The 19,681-nt window shown below is 45.7% G+C and overlaps 1 protein-coding gene across 3 annotated transcripts in view; it reads right to left on the reverse strand.

Annotated features, from left to right (window-relative positions):
- ACER2 (alkaline ceramidase 2) overlaps positions 1-19,681 on the reverse strand; it is a 57,036-nt gene that overhangs the window by 23,458 nt on the left and 13,897 nt on the right. Inside the window, exon 1 of one of the 3 annotated variants that reach the window (XM_055301981.1) lies at positions 8,809-8,999. The exons of 1 other annotated variant lie outside the window; for it this stretch is intronic. In XM_055301981.1, the coding sequence (XP_055157956.1) occupies positions 8,809-8,916 (108 nt within the window). In that variant the 5' untranslated portion in view covers positions 8,917-8,999. Of the gene's footprint in view, positions 1-8,808; positions 9,000-19,681 lie in introns of those variants that run through there. One more of the 3 variants, XM_055301979.1, reaches the window with a different exon arrangement.

A 19,681-nucleotide genomic window follows, 5' to 3' on the forward strand; every position in this document is an offset into this window, starting at 1 on the left:
GGATGAACGTGGGCCACACATCTTGTTTAAGCTCTTACAACTTTTTGTTTTTGTTGTTGTTGTTGTTAACTGCAGATACAGGATAATTTAAGACCTCAGTAGTGGCCATTTGGAGGCTTCTTCTGGTCCCTTTGTGGTGTTTTTAGAGTTGTTCCCCAAGATCAATCTATGAAAGCTGCCCAGCCTCCTCTCTGGATCCTAAGAATCTTTCTTTTTTCTACGCAAGACTAACTATGAGGCATTCTGATCTACTCGCACGCACATTTTTAAAGGTAAAGCCTTCATTAAGTAATAGTAAAAAACTAAAGTTTAATATGGAGGTGAGGGCTAGACCTCCCAGCTCCCAGTAATTTTCTACTGGCAAGGCCAGCCTTTTCTCCAAGGCCCACATGAAGGCGAGATGCTTCCTATTTTCCCATGTCTACCCTAATCAGACATACTTTTAGATAAAGATCAAACTTTGAGATTTTAGTGGAGGTTTAAGCCCAGGGGCATTTGGCTTTTCAAAAAAATAAATCTTCCCCAATATGATATACTCAAATTGTCATTTTGACACGTAATCACTACTTAAATATCATTAAGGAGATATTTTACATTCTGTTGTTCGCATAAAGCTTTAAAGTCCAGAGTGAACTTCATACTGACAGCACATCTCCATCTGCCCAGCCATATTCCACATGCTCAACACCCACAGGGGCTTACTGACTACCATACTCGTTGGTGTCACTCTGGAACCTCACCTGTAATTTTTTTTAATTTACTTTTTTTATCTTTTTGTTTTTAGGAAGTCAGAGCCAGCTCCCTTTTTTCTAAATTTTTTTAAATAGAGCAAAAATTTTACATAACCTAAAACTGACCATTTTAAAGTGTACAATTTCATGTCATTAGATGCCCTCAGAATATGTAACCATACCTCTGTCTAGTTCTAAAACCTTCTCATCACCCCAAAAAGAAATCCTGTACCCACTGTGCGGTACTTTCTGCTCCCTCCTCACCTCCTACAGTGCCCCCACCCTGGCAACTGCTAATGTACTTTCTATGCCTAGGAGTTTACCTATTCTGGGTATTTCGTGAAAGTGCATATTCACACGATAGATGACCTTTGTGTCTGGCTTCTTTCACTTAGCACAGTGTGTCTGCAGTTCATCCATGTAGTAGCATGTATCAGTATTTTCCTTCTTTTGTGTGACCAACTAATATTCTATCCTCTGGATACCATATGTTTATCCATTTACTCATTAGTGGATCATTGTGAATGGGGCTGCTATGAACATTTCTAAACAAACTTTTGAGTGCTTGTTTTCTTCTGGGTATATGCCCAAGCTGGCATTGCTGGATCTGATGGTAACTCCATGTTTCACTTAATTGAGGAACCACCCAGCTGTTTCTCAAAGTGGTTGGACCATGTTACATTCCCACCAGCAATGTACGAGGGTTCTCTAATTTCTCTACCACTCTGTCCACACGTGCTGTATTCTGATTGTCTTTGTGGTTAATGAAGGCCATCCTCGAAGGTACAAAGTGGTGGGGACATTCAGCTTGTGAAGTTTCATTTGTAACTGTGACTCATAAATGACAGCAGGTAGAGGAAATGTGAAGAATGTGAAGACCACAGCTACGGAGAAATGAGCAACATCAGTGGAGAAGGGGTGTGAGGATTCCACAAAAAAAGAAAAAACCTCAGAGGTTGGAGAATGGGGCAGAGGAAGTCCAGAAAGTCAAGGGCCTGGAGTCTTTCAAAAGAGACCCATCCCCTATGTTGAACAGTACAGAGGTGGCCCCAAGGGAACTAGAGGGTGGCGGTCTGAACTGCACTGAATAAGCCAGGGTGGAAAGTCTTTACCAGACCTAGGAAATTGCACCAGGATACAACTGAACAAAATGCACTGGCAAACCTCAGAACCTGAGCTATACAGGGAAGGATTGGCCCTGTCAGCGGCCTGTGTAGGCCTCTTTCATCATCTGGGAGCAGGAAAGGTTAGAAGGGACACCACTTCTAGACAAGAGGGAAGAGACAGAAGAAGGGAAATAATGTAAGTGAAGAGGGGAGAACCAGATCTTATGTCAGGGGTACGATGGGTACAAGGCTGCTGCCTGGGGTTAAGATCGAAGCCTGAAATCCCCAGCAGGGCTGCACCATTGTGGAGAAAGGGGTACTTTCTTTCTAGTTGGTCTGCTCTGCTGGGGATCCTTTCCTCCCTGCCACCTGAGAGGCCCAGGAGCTACTCGTGATCCTGGGTGAAAATTCGAATCATCATCTCAGATGCCCCAGCTGGTGTGTGGTCTCCAGTCTCAGAAAAACAGCAACTCCCAGTCACTAAGCAGCAGGTAAAGAGGCATTCGCCTTAGGGTCTGGTCAGCGGTAAGCTGTCCTTCATTAGGACTATCACAGCCTTTAACTTTCCAAGGAATCATTTAAATGAGCAATCGGTAGGGGGCACCTGGCTGGCTCAGTGGTTGAGCTTGAGCATCTGCCTTTGGCTCAGGTTGTGATCCCGGGGTCCTGGCATCGAGTTCCACATCAGGCTCCAGGCAGCGAGCCTGCTTCTCCCTCTGCCTATCTGCCTCTCTCTCTCCTCTCTGTCTCATGAGTAAATAAATCTTTAAAAAGTAAATAAATAAATGAGCGATCATTAGGAGTAAAAATGGGAGCATTTAAAGACCATCCCTTGCTTGACAAGGGGCACTGCATGAGCCCCCAGAGGGGCTCCCCAGGCTGGCTGAAAGTCAAAGAGGTGGTCACCCAGAGAGCAGGGGCCAGCACTGAGCTATTTCCACCGCCCAGAGCTGATTTTCACCTCTAAGCCCTCACCCCACCCCCCAGCCACACTCTGACCTCCTTGGCTTAACTCCTCACTGGTTATCTACAAAATCTGACATACCTGTGTTATGCACCTATGATGTGATTTTTAAATGTGGCTCTCCTTTTGTTAAGCACAGAAGGAAGGAAAAAGGGAGAAGGAGAAAATGGAATTGTTCTACCATAGGTAACTCAAAACCTGATCTTTCTCCTTTCTTAAAAATAAATGTGTTCTCCTGTTTCATTTTGTAATTTAAAACAAAAAAAAAGTCTCCTTGGGGCGCCTGGGTGGCTCAGTGGTTAAGAGTCTGCCTTTGGCTCAGGGCATGATCCCTGGGTCCTGGGATCGAGTCTTGCATCGAGCTCCCTCCATGGAGCCTGCGTCTCCCCTCTGCCTATGTCTCTGCCTCTCTCTCTCATTCTCTCTCTCTCTCTCTCTCTCTCTCTCTCATGAATAAATAATAAAATCTTAAAAAAAAAAGTCTCCTTGCCATCCTCCCGAGCAATAACCATTGTCCTCAGATTCACAACCTTCGAGTCATTTCCCTTACATTTATGTGAATACGTATATATATCACATTGCTCTACTGCCTCTCTCATTCAACAATAGGCTACAAAAACCTTTTCCTCTTAGTTCAGATACATTGACCTCACTTGCTCCAAGTGCTGCGTGTGGCAGCAGTTCATCTAGCCATTCCCCAGGGAAAGGGGCCCCAATGTACCGTCCCTCCTACAATGTCAGGGGATAGAACACATTTTGCTTTTTACACCCTATCTTCATTGCCTAGAGTCCTTGCAATCTCCCTCACTCCCTCACAGCCAAGTGCAACCAATTCCTGCCAAGCCGTCCCCCAACTGGCTCTGTCCATCTGTGTTCATCACTTTTTTTTTCAAATTTTTATTTAAATTCCAATTAACATACAGTGCAATGTTGGTTTCTGTGTTGATCATTTTTAAATGTACTTACACACTACTCAGGCATGGAGTCGTTCATTACATCTATAGTGAAGTCATGTGACTTCAAACATTTTTTTAATATACCTATTAAGGAGTTTAGAAGCACCATTTGAACATCTCCCAAATAAAACAGGAATCATATTATTGCCTCTTTGTAGCCCTTCTACCAATGACGGCTACCTCTATCATGCCTTTGAAAGCCCTCCATTTATAAAAAAGGGAAAGACCAAGTCAAAGGGAGACTCTCCCCAAGACAAAAAGAGGAAGGAACTCCTAAAGAAATACAAAAAAGCAAACAAGTCCTAGTTAAAACCCACATTCAGTGGCTCCATCTTGTCTTAAAAATGAAACTTCCCCTTTCAATTGTGTGGGTTACTGAAGGTAAAGCATAGTTCAGCCAAGGGGTATTTTTTAAAGCATATTGCTTTGGAGAACAAGTTTGCCTAGTGTCTGCGGAGCAGATTTTTTTAATTAAAAGGAAACCACAATTTTCAAATGTATTAATTATTTCTAGAAAGTTCCTCATTCCATGAATTCCTCCATAACATTGCACCAAAATAATTGCAGGAACAGAGGGCAATCTCCTCCCGTTGCATGGGAGTGTGCACTTTCCCAGGCAGAGGGTAAATGCTGACAAAGCAGCAGGCTGTCAGATTTTCTGAACAGGAGATTCATAAACAGCAAAGGGGCATTCCTCTGGCTGGGTAGACTGTGCATCTTAAGTGTATGCAGATGTCTAATCCTCCATTCCATTGCTCTGCTCCTGCCTCTGGAATGATCTACGGTCCTGGTCTGCCTGGACTGAGGAAGGTTCCCCATGGGGCTTTCAGTTTCAAAATCAGGCAAGGCCTGGACAAATCAGGACAAGCTGGTCAGCCCACTCAGAAGACTTCTTGCAAAATCCCCCCACAGTACACCAACCTCATGCAGAATGCTAATAACGCCCTTGCAACTTGTACACATCTCTGGTATGCCACCACCGAGATGCCTGTTTGCAGGTCTGGTCTCTGTGACAGGCACACAGTAGTTGCCCAGTAAATAGATCTAGAGATGAACAAACACAGGATATAGGCAATTCTGCCCTAAAGGGACATGGGCTTTAGCATATCACGAGAACTACCTTCCCGACCTTTATTGGTGGCAGAGCTAATTGGGAAGGGTGACAAATGATGAACTGATTTTAAGCACATATTTTGCGTCAAGACTTTTTTCAGCACCAGTTGATTTACTTCTGACCCCCTGAGTCCCTGCCCTGCAACAGAGTGACCAAAAGCAAAGCCCAGTGCTTAAAAAGTAGACCCTACTTTTCCCTAAAGCAGTGAGTTCTACAGTCTTTCTCTTCAGTGTGACTATAGCCCAAAAACTTAAAACAGAAAAAGGAACTGAAGTCCATAAAACTTGTATGTAAAAGAAACCGTACAAAATGTGCACAAGCAAAAGGCAGTGAAAGAGCATGACATGTTCTTGGAAGGGAGATTTGGGCTTGGCTGAAGCAAAGGATGATGACAAGACTTGAGGCAACAGAGATTTGCGGGGCCCCAAAGCAAGATGCTTTATACATCCAAACACTGTCAGTGGGAGTATAAACCAGGGTACTCTCTCTAGTGGGCCATTTAGCAATAATTATCGGTCTTTAAGTAAACACTTTCCTTGATATAGCAATTCCCTGTGGAGGATTAGTACTTGTATAAGTACATCCAGATGCATATATAAGAATATTCATGGCATCACTGCTCAGAAACCAAGCTGAAAGTATAAAACATAAAATGCCTTAAATATCCATAAATAAGAGATTGAATGGGTAAATAAATCACGGTCAATCCATTAAATGAAACACTGATTAGACACTGTAAAGAAGAAAACTCTGAGCCAATATAGAACCATCTCTAAGACCTATTAAGAGAAAACACCAAGAGAAGTTTGTGTAGTATAATCTTAATTGTGTTGAATAAAAACTTAGATATTGTACATATACATTATACATATGTATCTCATATGGTCACCCAAATACATGTGTTTTGTACAATGCCTGAAAAGTCTGAAGAGATACACAAGAAAGCATATTTTTCACTTTGTAACTTGTGTACTATGAATTTTTTTACCACGATAATGCTATTTGTGAAAAGTAGTAAGCGGGAACTTCACTGAAGTAGATTTGGGAGAGGATTCTAGAAGGGGAGGTTGGAAGGAGAAGCCCACACCACTCAATGTCAATTAGAGACCCCTAAGAGAAGATTCCCCAATAGGAACCAATGGCCAATCCCAGGCTCCAACTGGGAAAGATGCACCTTGCATCTCCCACAAGAAATCCATTATCCTGGCCACTCAGCCAATGAGAAACAATCACTCTGAACTCTCAACTTTTCTCCATTTCAAAACAACCCCTCCTGACTTCCTCCTTTTCCATAAGATAACATTCCTCTCCTTTGTGTGTTGGACTTGCCTATGGTTTTGCTATAGCTTGCTTGTTCCAAATAGCAATTCTGTCTCATTCCAAAATAAACCCACTTTTGCTGGTAAAGTAACTTTTATTTTTAAGGTTAACATTTTATAATAAAGACCAATATAACAAAAAAATGAAAAACTTTTTCATATCAAACATCATGAATATTATCCTGTAGATCAAATGGTCTCAACACAAAAGTTTCTAGTTAAAGAATGACCCAATGATAAACACCCAGGCTGTATAGAATAAAGACGTCACAGAGGGCTGCAGTGGCATTTCCATCTTCAGAAGTATCTTTGTAGAGTCGAATGCACCAAGTTCTAACTCGATTTCTGCCATTTTCTTGGCCTCGGCAAATTGCATCATCTATCCAGACCCTGGTTTCTTCCTTTTATCAAATGAGCACCCACCACTTGGGTGATTGTATAGTACGCAGCAGAGCTTCAACACCTAGCAAACAATTAATGGTAGCCACTAGTAATTGAGGTTGTAGTAATGATCTGCTGCTACCCCCAAGACCCATTAAGAAGGTTTCAGATCCCTCTCCTAGTCCTCTCTTGATTTTATATCTTCAGTTCCCTAAACTTTTCCTCAAAATTAGTAATGATTATTTTCTTCTAAAATGGATAATTAGACCTACTGCCTTCCTATGAGGATTTAATGAGCTGTTTATCACCAAAAATAGTTCACTGCCTTCCTCAATACAAGAGAGAAGCATGAGTTCATCCTGTGATAGGCTTCAGAAGATACGTAAGGCATGGAAACAGAAGGAAATGGTTTTTGCTAAACTCTTTGGATCTACACTCAACAAAGTTAGGTGACCAACTACTTGTCAGATTTAAAGCTCTCTGTTGGGCTAAAGTAAATTTTGTGGTTTTAGGAGTATTCCAAAGAATAAGGTCTGTCAGGCAGACCAGGCAGGCTAATCACCCACAGACACTGCAGCTGAAGACCAACAGTTCATTTCAAGAAAAGACTTTGGCACTCACTCCCTAACAGCTCCAATGGGACTAGATTAAAAGTAAAAACAACATAAACTACACCCACCTCCCCACCCACCCCCGCCGCAAACCTCATCCAGCACTCTGGGGCTTTTCAAGGCAGGCACAGAGCAGCTATAGATGAACTTCTGGCCAAGTAATAACTAGGCCTGAGTAGCTGGCCTCAAACTCCACAGATCATTACCTTGCTGGGTGTGTGAGAACTTGTCCCTGCCCTGTCATTTGTTCTCTAACTCTGGTGAAATCCTCAGTACTCTCCACTTAGGAGAAAATGACTTACTGCTACTGAAAGTACCCAGCCATGCCCCCACCCCATCCCATGTGCCACCCTTTACCCCTGAGAGAATGCTCTGAATGAAGGAGTTCTGCAGGTGAGTTGTAGCCACCTCCACTATGTCTTTCACAGTATCTATGGACAGCAGAGGACCAGGCTTTCTTGAAGAACTAACCTAGTCATAAATAAGAAGCACAAATAAGAGTGTTGGTGAGGGGGGAAGGAGAGAAGAATGCAGACTTCTGGATCATGCGAGAAACACGAGTATGACAGTTTCTTTCTCTAGAGTTCAGTTGCATCATCAATGAATGAAAAGCCTGGAACCAGCTCATCTGATATCCCTCCGGACTGACTCATGCCAAGGACACTCTCTCCAGCAAATCTTAGGAGAAAATCCTAAAGAACAACCTCAAATTCACAGTGACTTGTAAACCAGGAGTTCCTGTTTTTTGTGTCGGGTAGCCGAAGACATGACCATGCAGTCTTCCCTTTGGTCTGAGAATCCTGAGCCACCGCACAGTGAAAAGAAGAGGCATTTCCTTCCAGCATCAAGGTTTCGCTCCGGTTAATACAACAGCACACAGGACACCGCAGTGGGGAAGTTTCAGCTTCCATAGCAGGGACCCAGGCAAGCCCACCAAACACGCACAATCACTCCCAAACTTCCCTCTCACTCCTCAGGCTTAATCACTGGAGAGGGCACAGGCCTGGGGGAGCTGACTTGGGGCTGGACTGAGACTGGGAACTAAACGCAAAGAAATAAGAACTAGTGGCAATTGACTTGATTCTGGCCAAAAGCAACTCGACCTGTTATTGGTGTATTAGTGGGGCAGGGCCAGTCGGCACGGTGGCAATGGGCCCTGCCCCAGACTGCTCTCTCGGGGACTCCCCTGCCCCCGCCCCACCCCGAGCCCGCACTCCTGGGGCAGGTATTCAGGGAGAAACCGCGCTGCGACCCGCGTGCGTCACGCCACCGAGATCCTAGGGGAGGAAGGGAATCGTCCCGGGGGCTCGCCAGCCTCGGAGTCACCCACCTGGGACAGGGGCTGACACGGACCACTGGCTTCGGGACAGGTGGCGGCCAAACGAGACAATGGAGCCATCAGGAGGAAATGGCAAGAGGAGGATGAGCCCAGATGTCGGGATAGGGACAGAAGAGAACAGATGGAGAGCAGGAGGGGGCGCGCGGATGCCCCGGCCCCGGAGAGAGGATGCCCCGATACACGCGGACACCCACGTCCAGGTTCCAGGCGCAGCCACGACTGGGGACGGTCCCCTCCCTCCGGCCCGCCTGCCAGCCCCGCGCCCGCGCCCGCGCCCGCGCCCGCACCGTGTTGTAGAACTCGGCGATGGCGGGCACGATGGTGTAGTTGTCCTCGCACCAGTCCACCTCCGAGCTGCCAGCCCGCAGCTGGTCCCACCAGTGCGGGATGCTCATGGCCGCGGTGGGGCATCGGGGCAGCCGCTCCCGCAGCCGCCGAGCGCCCGAGCCACTGCGGGAAGCCGAGCGCCGCGGCCGCCGCTTTATACGCCGAGTCAGCCGCCGGATGTGGCGCCTCCCCGGCCGGCCTCCCGGGCCGCTCCGCCGGGGGACGGGCCTGCTCGCGGGCCCCGCCCCCGGCCCCGCCCCCTGGAGGAGGCGGCAGGCCACGCCCACCCGGGCCAGGCTGGGGGCTGCGGGCTGCGCGGGGGCGGAGGGGTCCCCGGACCGGTGCGTGCGGCGGCGGCGGCAGGTGGCGGGAGCGGCGCAGCCCGGCTGGCGGGGGCCTGCCCACACCCCCTTCCCGCTCAGACTCCCTGGCGCCACCTCCCACCCCGGGAGCACGCTGCCCCTGTGGGCTCTCAGGGCGTCTGCTCTGTGGGGGACCCGTACTCACCCTCCCGAGACACAAGCCCCCCCCCCCCCGTCCCTCGGAAGCCCATGAGGGTGTGCGTGGCAGGACTCGGTGCCGTGGGCGACAGCAGGACGCCCTTGCAGGCTGCAGTGCCGGCTCCATGACCTTCCCCTGCAGCCTCTGCCACCCGCCGTTCACTAGAGCACCTCTGCCAATTTCCAGGACACTCTTGGTCTCCGGGACTCTAGCTTTAGGGCTTTAATCTGATCTGATCTTCAATTAAACATAGGACGAAACTTTAGCCATAGTAACACTCAGAGGCCGCGGTGTGGCAGATATGACATCTCCAGGACAAAGAGCAAGAGATGATGGCAGATAGATAGATAGATAGATAGATAGATAGATAGATAGATAATAGCATTTATTATACACCAGGCACTGTTTGAGGAGCTTCCATGCATCACCATTTAGGTAGTGTTCCCAGGGTAATCCTGTGAAGTGGGTTCTTTGGACAATGCCCCAGTAAAGCAGGGCTAGAAATCAAATTCGGACAGAATGATCTCAGACCTGCTGGCAACTACTTTGCTGCTGTAGTTTCTAAAACCCAATCTGGTCCCCACAAAAGCCAACCATGTGTGTGTCTGTCTCTGTGTATGTGGGTGGGTGTGCATGTGGGTAGGGGTGGGGGGTGCTCTGGTCCTCCTTCCTTGAGTGGTTCTAGGATTACCAGGCCAGGACAGTGGCAGTGGCTAGGAAACTTCTGGTCAGCCATCCATGGTGCCTGGCACTTGCATCTGCTTGCTCAAACCTGCATGGTATTCTGAAGGCAGCAGCTTGCCAGGGACAGCCCTCTCTCAGCCTGACTGTCGAGCGGAACACTGGCTGGTACTCCAGTGTCCATCTGTAGCAAATACCCACACAGCCATTTGCAGGCCTCCCCAGATCTCCAGAAACTGCAAGCCCCAACTCCTCTTTCATCTCCAGAAAAACTCAGCTTCCCACCCCCCCCACCCCCCCACCCCCCACTAGAAACTAAACCACACTCCTTCTTTCATCTGTCCCAGCATCTGTCCTCCTCCTAGACAGCCAATTCCACTGTCCAGGAACCCAGATAACACTGGTACCTTGTCGTGAGGTTGGACCCATTCAGGCCTCCAGGACACCCAGTGTGAGCTGGCCAATTCAATGGGAGGGGGAAAATATTCCTCACAGTCACAGAGAAATTTAATCAGTTAATTTCTCTGTGCCTCACAGTGCCACACTAATTGTCCAACAACAGTTTTCCCCATTGTACTCCTTCCAGTATTTACGGTAGAAATATATCTGTATTAACTCTACTAGTATAAAACACACCATTATTTTATATACCAATGATTCTCAAAGTGTGTTCCCCTTTCAGGGGATCCACAAGGTGAAAACTCTTTTCCTGTGAACACTGCAACATGATCTGCCCCTTTTGCTCTCATTCTTAAAAGTCTCTTTAAATTTTGAATACGAGGGGTGGTTGGTTAAGCATCCAACACTTGGTTTTGGCTCAGGTCATGATCTCAGGGTGCTGAGTTTGAGTCCTATGTGGGGCTCTGTGCTGGGCACAGAGATTGCTTGAATCTCCCTCTCCCTTTGCCCCTCCCCCACCACATGCACACATTTCTCTCTCAAAAAAATTTTTTTAAAGATTTTATTCATTTATTCATGAGAGACACAAAGAGAGGCAGAGACCCAGGCAGAGGGAGAAGCAGGCTCCATGCAGGGAGCCCGATGTGGGACTCGATCCCAGGACTCCAGGATCCCCTGGGCCAAAGGCAGTTGCTAAACCGCTGAGCCACTGAAGGATGCCCTCAAAAAAAAATTTTTTTAATATGAAAAACATCGCTAGATATTACCACACAAATAAAAGAATTTTAGGATCCTCAATCTTCATTATAAAAGGCGTCCTCAAATCAAAAAGGTTGAGAGCTGCCCTTTAAAAAAAAGATATGCCGAATTAAACTTTGTTGTGTTTTTATCTTTTAGAATTTTTAAATATTCATTGAAATGAGAGCTTTTAGACTTACATAGGAGATAACTAGCATTCTTATGTTATGTAAAAGGGAAAATATAAGCACAATAAACTTATTAAGGAATTCCTATAATTTCGGGACCCCTGGATGGCCCAGTGGTTGAGCATCTGCCTTCAGCTCAGGGTGTGATCCCAGGATCTGGGATCGAGTCCCACATCGGGCTCCCCTGCATGGAGCCTGTTTCTCCCTCTGCCTGTGTCTCTGCCTCTCTCAATCTGTGTCTCTCATGAATAAACAAATAAATAAAATCTTAAAAAAAAAAAAGGAATTCCTATAATTTTGTCACAGAATCTCTCACCTTTTTCCTAATTGTTTTTCACCTGAGTCATTAGTGTCCTCATGTTATTAATTATCAAGCATTGCTGATACAGCATTTCTTCACCGCACTCTACCACTGAATGCTTCCAAACCTCATGTACATATTTTGATGCTGGCACATTCTTGCCTGAAGGTTGCAAGGGAAAGTTTTGAGACAATAGGTATCATGCTTCTTTTCCAGACAGTCCTTAGGTGATTCGTTGACAGAAACATGGAGATTACAGTTGCCAATTCATTGCACCAGGATTAACCACTGAGTTTGTGTGCATTCAGGCAATGACAATACATCTTGACCTCCACTTGGCCAACTGTGGGATTGTATAATATATAAAATGCCACCCACTGTAGGATGTATCTGGATTTCAGGATGTTAAAATGTAAAAACATTATGACTTTTAGGGGCACCTGGGTGACTCAGTTAAGAGTCTGCCTTCAGCTCATGTCATGATGCCAGGGTCCTGGGATCTAGTCCTTCATTGGGCTCCCTGCTCAGTAGGGAGTCTGCTTCTCCCTCTCCCTCTGCCTTTCCCCCCAGGTGTGCTCTCTCTTTCTCAAATAAATCTTTAAAAAAACAACATTGTGACTTTTAGCACTACTAAAATAGAGAATTCACTAGATATAAAACCTCCTCCAAATCCTGCTAGGGAATGATGATGAGGTTTCCTCCTACTCAGGAACTCTTACTGGCAATGACCATCCTAGTTCAAGATCAAAACCAACCACTTGGGTTCTAATTACAATTGCATAGAGAGACAGTGCTAAGCTAAAGCCATTGGTGGGCAGCACCAGGGACAAAGGTTACATTTCCCCAAAGACATCAGTGTTGGTCTTCTTGGGACTGTGTTGAAGTTTTTTTGATATTGTCATCAACTCTCCTCATTGTTGCCATTTTTTTCAATGAATATAACCTAGTAATTTAACATTAGGACCTATCACTGGATCATTAATTCTGAAATAGATTTATGTTAATAATATGCCTTGACAACTACCATTAGTGATTGAATACAAGACTCTGAGATCAGGTGTAAACAGAGAGCTTGGGGAGAGCAGGATGGGGGAATGTGACAGCAGAGAACAGGGCACTGTTGAGTTCTGACGATGAGTTTACTTACATTGCTTTTGGTCTAAATATGAATCAGTGATACAGATCCATAGAGCAAGTCTAAGGGAACCAGCCCTTCAGGGAAGTCAGGATGCCAGCATCTTCTCTTTTTACAGAGTTTATAACTATGTTTATGTTTGGTCTAAGTAAATATCTGATAATAAATATCCAGTTCAACTGGTTCTACAAGTAGAAGTCATCACGTCACAGTCTTCTTTGGAAAGAATTGCAGGCACCTGTGCCAATAAAGCACGAAGTGCACGATCGAGGATGAAATTTTCTGTATTTTCCTGTCTAGCCAGAGTTTTTCATTATGGTCTTGATTCTCAAAGTGTCATCCCCAGACCAGCAGCATCAGTATCACCTAGGGACTTCGTAGAAATGCAAATTTCTAGGCCCATTCCCCAGATCTACTGAGTCAGAAACTCTGGAAGTAGAGTCCAACAATCTGTGCCTTAACAACTCCTCCAGGTGATTCCAACCCACGCTCAAATTTGAGAACCTTATTTAAGCCCAAGTGCGCAAGGGCAAAAATTCATTATGGACTGTATGCTTTGTTTCCCTGAAAAATCAGATCTAAGCCAAGACTGCCACCACCAGTGAAAGGAGAGAGAAGACCTGAGAAAGACCACCCTCTTTTCCCCTGGCTCTTTACCAAACTAGGAGCTCAGAGTTTGCTCACTCACTCCAGTTAGGAGGGAAACAAGACAAATGAGCAAGGATTTTTTTTTTTTAATCTAAGACAAAATCTCCAGGTTCTGAATTGTGAGAGAGGGCTGTAGGAAGCAGGGTCTCACCAGGACCACATTATTGTAGCCCCTACAGGAACATGTCCATATTTGCTGTATTGGGTGCTCTACTAGATTACTGACAGGTCATCAGAGACTACTTCCTGCCATTGTTCCTGGGCCTCTCTCTTTTCTCTAATCTACACTGGAAAGCCACAAACAGTTTGTTAGGACTGGGTGTATCTGTAGTACAAGTCAGTAGATTCTGACTGGAAGTCTGAGGCTTTGCCTGTGCCTGCAGTGCATGGAATTCGTGAATGTGGATTTTTTTTTTTTTAGATTTTATTTATTTATTCATGAGAAACACAGAGAGAGAGAGAGAAAGGCAGAGGCACAGGCAGAGGGAGAAGCAGGCTCCATGCAGGGAGCCCGACATGGGACCCGATCCCAGGTCTCCAGATCATGCCCTGGGCTGAAGGCAGCACTTAAACCGCTGAGCCATCAGGGCTGCCCATAGTGTGGATTTTGACAGCTCCTTCTCGACAGAGAGGGTGTTACTCTGTTAGATAACTACTTTTCAAGAGTATAGGGTATATGGCATTTTTGAGCACTTGCTTTGTGCTCATAATAAGTGCTGGGTAATATGAATAAATAAGAATAAATAAGTATAAATATTATTCTTGGCCTCCTGGAGCACAGTCTAGTAGAGGCCCACAAACCATCAGATACAACGTGATACTTGCTAACATGCAGATGCACACATTAAACATGAAAGCAAGGGGTGGAGGGCCCACGTCTGCCCTGAGAGCCAAGGTAGGCCCAGCAGAGGAGATAGCCTCAGAACAGAGCTATACAAGATGAACAGGATTTTACCAGGAAAAGCCCTGAGGAGAGGAAATTCCATAGAAGGAACAGCATGTGCAAAAGTATGGAAGTCTGAGAAAGCGTAATAATTCAGGAAACTTCAAACCTATGTTTCAAATGGAAAAGTGGCAGAAAGGGAGGCCGAGCTGGAAGACAAATAGGTGGTATGAGGAGTACACTTGGAGATACCAATAACACTTGGTGAGGTCTTTCTATCATCCAGATGAGAGATGACAGCAGCATGGCCAAAACGTGCATTCATTCATTTACATGTAATTCTTGAGTACTTTCTGATGTGCCTGGACAGTCTTCGAGGTGCCAAGGATGAAGTGGTGGGCAAAATCGATGCTCTGTCTGTCCTCACGGAGCTTGCAGTCTAGACGGAAAGTCAGATGTTGAATATTGCCTACGTCATTCGTTACAAGAGTGCCATGAAAAAGTGCATGTATCACGACAATAGCCAGCAGTAGATCTGACCTTGTCTGAGGGTGTCAGGAAAGGCTTCCCAGAGCTGGTGGGTTCTAAGCCGAGAGAAAGGAAGTTTAAGGCAGGGGAAAGGCCATTGAAATAAGGGATGCAATCCATACAGAAAAGGAGTTGTGATAGACTGTACTATTGATTCCAGATACTTGGACACACTTTCCTGACCCACTGCCATGGGACTTAACCTTGTCATTGACTGTGAGCAAGAGATGGTGGGTGGAATTGATGTGTTCCGTGACTACCAGAGGCTTTGAAATCAATCCCATCTGCCATTCTTTGCCTTTTGCCGATGCCAGATGGGGGCTGCTGCTTCCACCTCAGTTCCTAAAACGGAGGAGACATGAGAGCAGAGCAGAAGCACGCTCAACCCAACTTAGAACATCAGCAAAAAACAAACAAACAAAAAACCGAACTGTCTTGTCACTGAGATGGGTGTGTGTGTGACTGTTTCCTACTCCAGCATAACCTAATGAAGGCTGACAAATACAGAAGGAGAATCAAAAGCTTGACTACTAATTAGAGGTAGACATGAAAGAGGAGGGGAAAAAACAGAAGACGGCTTCAAATAGTCTAGCCTGAGCCATCAGAAGAAGATGGCCAGGTGACTGACCCCAGAGGGAAGCTGGGAGGGAAAAATGTGATGGAGGCTCAGACTTGTTGAGTTAAAGCTGCAAGCTGGGGCTCCGAGAAAGATCTATACTCTCAGCAACCGAAGAGGCAAGCTGAAAGACCGAGGGCTGGTCAGGATTGGGCAAAAAGGGTAAGAATAGGAGGAGAAAAGGGAGCCCTAAAAGCCCTGTGGGGAAAGAGCTCACCGGACACTAAGGGACCAGAGAATGGGGTGGGGCCAGGGGCGGGGCCACAGTTCCCCAGGCCCAAGTGACAGGGAGAGGCCTGAGTGACAGGGAGGCCCTGAGCCGTTCTGCAGGGCGAGGGAGAAGCAGGTGTGTACCTGGTTAAGAAATAAAAAGTGGCGTTGGCTCCTGAAGGAGGGGGAAAAAAAACAGAACCCAAACCAAAACTCTGGCCCTTACTTCTGATTCACAGGAACTGAGTCACCTGGGGATCTTGTAAAAATGTTACAAATGCCAATTCTGATTTAGTAGGTCTTGAGTAGCGTCCCAGATTCTGCATTTCTCACGAACGCCTAAGTGATGCAGATCCTTGCTGCTGCTTTACATTTTAGTAGCGAGGCTGTGGAGGACAGACGAAATGACGACATGCAAGTGCAATCAGTAAAATTTAGATTAAAGGAAACTCTTCATGACCGCCCAATGTCTTAAGCAAAAGCTGGAGAAGAAACGTACAGATTTCCTATAGAAACCTAACAATCAGTTGCAATGTGTAGAAAGGTCTAGATCTTAAGAGTGCAAACAAATAATTTTTAGGACAAACATGGAACAGGAAACACTGGATATTTGCTGATCTTGGGAATGATCATTGGTTGGGAGAGATGTTAATAATGGTATGATTATGTTTGAAAATGTGAGTCTTCAGAAGGCTACTACTTTATTTTTTTATTAAGATTTTATTTCAGAAAGAGAGGGAGCGAGGGAAAGCGAGAGCATGAGCTGGGGGAGGGGTAGAGGAAGAGGGAAAAGCCGACTCCCAGCCGAGCAGGGAGCTCCACCTGGGGCTGGATCCCAGGACCAGGATCAGGACCCTGGGATGATGACCTCAGCTGAAGGCAGATGCCTAACCAACTGAGGCACCCAGGCGCCCTAGAAGGCTACTGCTTTGATTCCATTTTATGACCTTCTAGAAAAGGCAAAATTAAGAAATAGAAAACAGATCTGTGGTTACTTGAGGGAAGTAAAGGGAGTTCACTGCAAGGGGCATGGGGAAGTTTGAGGGGATGATAGAACTGTTCTACATTCTGATTATCATGGTTATATATAACTGAGTTCATAAAACCTCACAACTGTACTTTTAAATTTTACCGCATGTAAACTATACCTTAATAAACCTGACCATAACCAAAAATAAAAAAGAAAGCATTGTATAGAGATATATACTGAAATATTTACAGACCAAATAGAGCATCTCAGACTTGCTTTAAAACAACAGGGGAGGAGGCACCTGGCTGACTCAATTGGGAGAGCATGTGACTCTTCATCTTGCGGTTGTGGGTTTGAGCCCCATGCTGGGTGAAGAAATTACTTAAATAAATCTTTTTTTTTTTTTTTTTAATGGGGGAGGAAGTTGGTTTGGGCGTACAGATGGAACAACACTGTCCTTAAATGGATAACTGTTGAAACTGGGTGATAAGACATTAGTCTCTCTACTTTGCATATGTTTAATTTTTCCACAATAAGTTTTTTAAAAGCTAAAGAAGCAATGGACTTCATTGAATAGGGGCCTCCCCACAAGCACCCATGTAGCCGAGAGCACCAGAAAGGAGATGGGTGAGTGAGGACGAAGGGCTCAGCCTTTCCCAGTGGCTACCATTAGCAATTCTGGTTGGACCTGTGGTCGTTACCTGTCCCTTTCATTCCAGAGGGCACAAGATGGCAGGGAGTTACCTTCACCTGAGGAAGCAAATGGCCTGAGAGGATTTCCTCTCAGGCCTGTGCGTGATAAGGCCCTTTCACCAGGGAGCCTTTGGTAAACAAGCAATCAGCAGCCTGGGTGGGGTCCAGGTGATGCTGTGGCCACAGACTCTCTGGAACCAGGAAGCTAGAAAGGTCAGGGACTGGTCAGTGCCATGCCTCCCAGTCCTCCCCAACCCCTGGGTTTGGCTCTCTGATTCCTGAGATATCCCTTGAGGGAGGTGATGCTGGCTTGTCAGTCAGACATTCTACCCACTGGAAAGATGCATCACAACAGCCTATAAACTCCATACTTCCTTCACTCTGCCTTGTCTTCAGCCTTTCAGAGAGCAAGAAACACCTTGGTGAAATGCAAGCAGAGCAAGTAAAGATGGAGGAGGTCAGGTGGGGTAAAATGTGAGTACCCGGGTGACACATTTGGTGAAAAAGTACATGAATCAAGCAGGAGCTTGAGTTATGGGACTTTCCTTTAGTATAGGAGAAACTTGGGCAAATTTCAGCCTAAAAAAAAAAAAAAAAAAAGGCACCCAGGTAGAAGAACAAATTTAAAACGTAAAGGAAAAATAAAAGGGTGACTCATGAAACTAGATCCTGAAGAAGATGGAAAAAGGTGGAATTGAAAACTTAAGATCTTGCAATTTACTAGGAGCGGAGGAGTGCATGGAGGAGACACATGTTGTTTTATCTGTCCCAGTGTCTCCTCCTTTTCTGGGATTTTCCACCACTTCTTCGATGGGGACAGCCCACCTCCCACCTTCCCCTGCCCCTACACCATTCAGATGGCTGCCATAGACATAGACACACTGTGGTAACACACTGTAACCTAACTCTGTGGCTAGGGTTCATCAGTCCAGCAGTGGGTCTTGATCCAAGCTGGATGATCAGAATGCATCAGTAGGAATTTAGGATCAGTGGCTGAGCTTCTACCTTCAGCTCAGGGCGTGATCCCCGGTCCAGGGATCGAATACTGTATTGGGCTCCCTGTGAGGAGCCAGCTTCTCCCTCTGTCTATGTCTCTGCCTCTCTCTGTGTGTCTATCATGAATAAATAAATAAATAATCTTAAAAAAAAAAAAAGAATTGAGCTCTGGGTTAGAGATTTGAACCTGGGCACTATTGATAACCTGTCCTACCAGATGGGTAGACAAGCTGGCGGAACTGGTCATCAGTGCAAAAACATGGTGAAGCCATTCTACAAAGAGTTGTCTAGATAAGTAGTAGTCCAAATGGAAGTCTCTAGCTCTAGCTATGCCCAGGGACGTAGCCACATACAAATGTCCCCAAGACACCCCAGGACCTTTATGGTGAAGTCACTTTTTTTTTCTTAAGCTAGTTTGAGTGGGGTTTCTATGACTCGAAACCAAGTATCCTAAAGGAATTCTATGCCAAAGAAGGGGGGAATGTAGAGACTATATATTAAACACCTGGAAACATGTTGAGGATGAGGGAAGATTGGGGTAGTTCATACTTCTGAGAGAAGTGAGAGAAAAAGTTGTCTAACTACCTGTCGGGTATGAGGTCAGAGGCCTTAAAGAAGGTGAAAACGATTGAAACCAGTAAGATCATCCTTTTTCACTAAATTCTCAGATCATTTTAACATTGGAGGCAAAGATCTAGTATATACTGTAGATGGAGAGAGTCACTGCCAGGAAAGTTCCAGATAAGGCACCAAGTAGAACCAAATCTTTTCACCATTCTCATTAGTAATTCAGCCTGAGGAACAAATGATCTGAAAGTCTGAGGACACTTGACTCTCCTCTCAAGTGTGAAAATTGGAAGAATTTTAATCCTAGAAATATTTGACAGTTCCCAAAATGAATGAACACGTTACAATTTTTCACATGAAAACATATTTTAAGGATGAGCATTTTGAAGAAAACTCTGATGGGGTTTGCAGTGACAACCTAAAGAATAATTTGGGCAACAACTCATGGATTTTTGTAGTGGCCCCTTTCCTGCATCAGACAGGTACAGGAAGTGATTGGATCCATGATTCGCCCAGCTCTCTGGGCTGCTCCCATGGTCAGTGGGATTTCCTACAGCATAATGGGCTCGACCAGATTAAATCCGACTCTCAACTTCCACCCATGGAAGAAACTGCTGGAACCCTACTGCCAATTGTTGCCAGAATGGCCTTCAGAGCTTATCAGGCCCAGAAGGGTCATCCTCCAGCCTCCAGCTAGATACCGCCTTCCTTAGCCTAAGAGGATCAGAACCTGAATTCCATTTGCCTGAGAAGAATAACCAGGAAAGCTCTGCCCTCAG

Source organism: Nyctereutes procyonoides, unplaced genomic scaffold (assembly GCF_905146905.1).
Source record: "Nyctereutes procyonoides isolate TBG_1078 unplaced genomic scaffold, NYPRO_anot_genome, whole genome shotgun sequence".
NCBI lineage: Eukaryota > Metazoa > Chordata > Mammalia > Carnivora > Canidae > Nyctereutes > Nyctereutes procyonoides.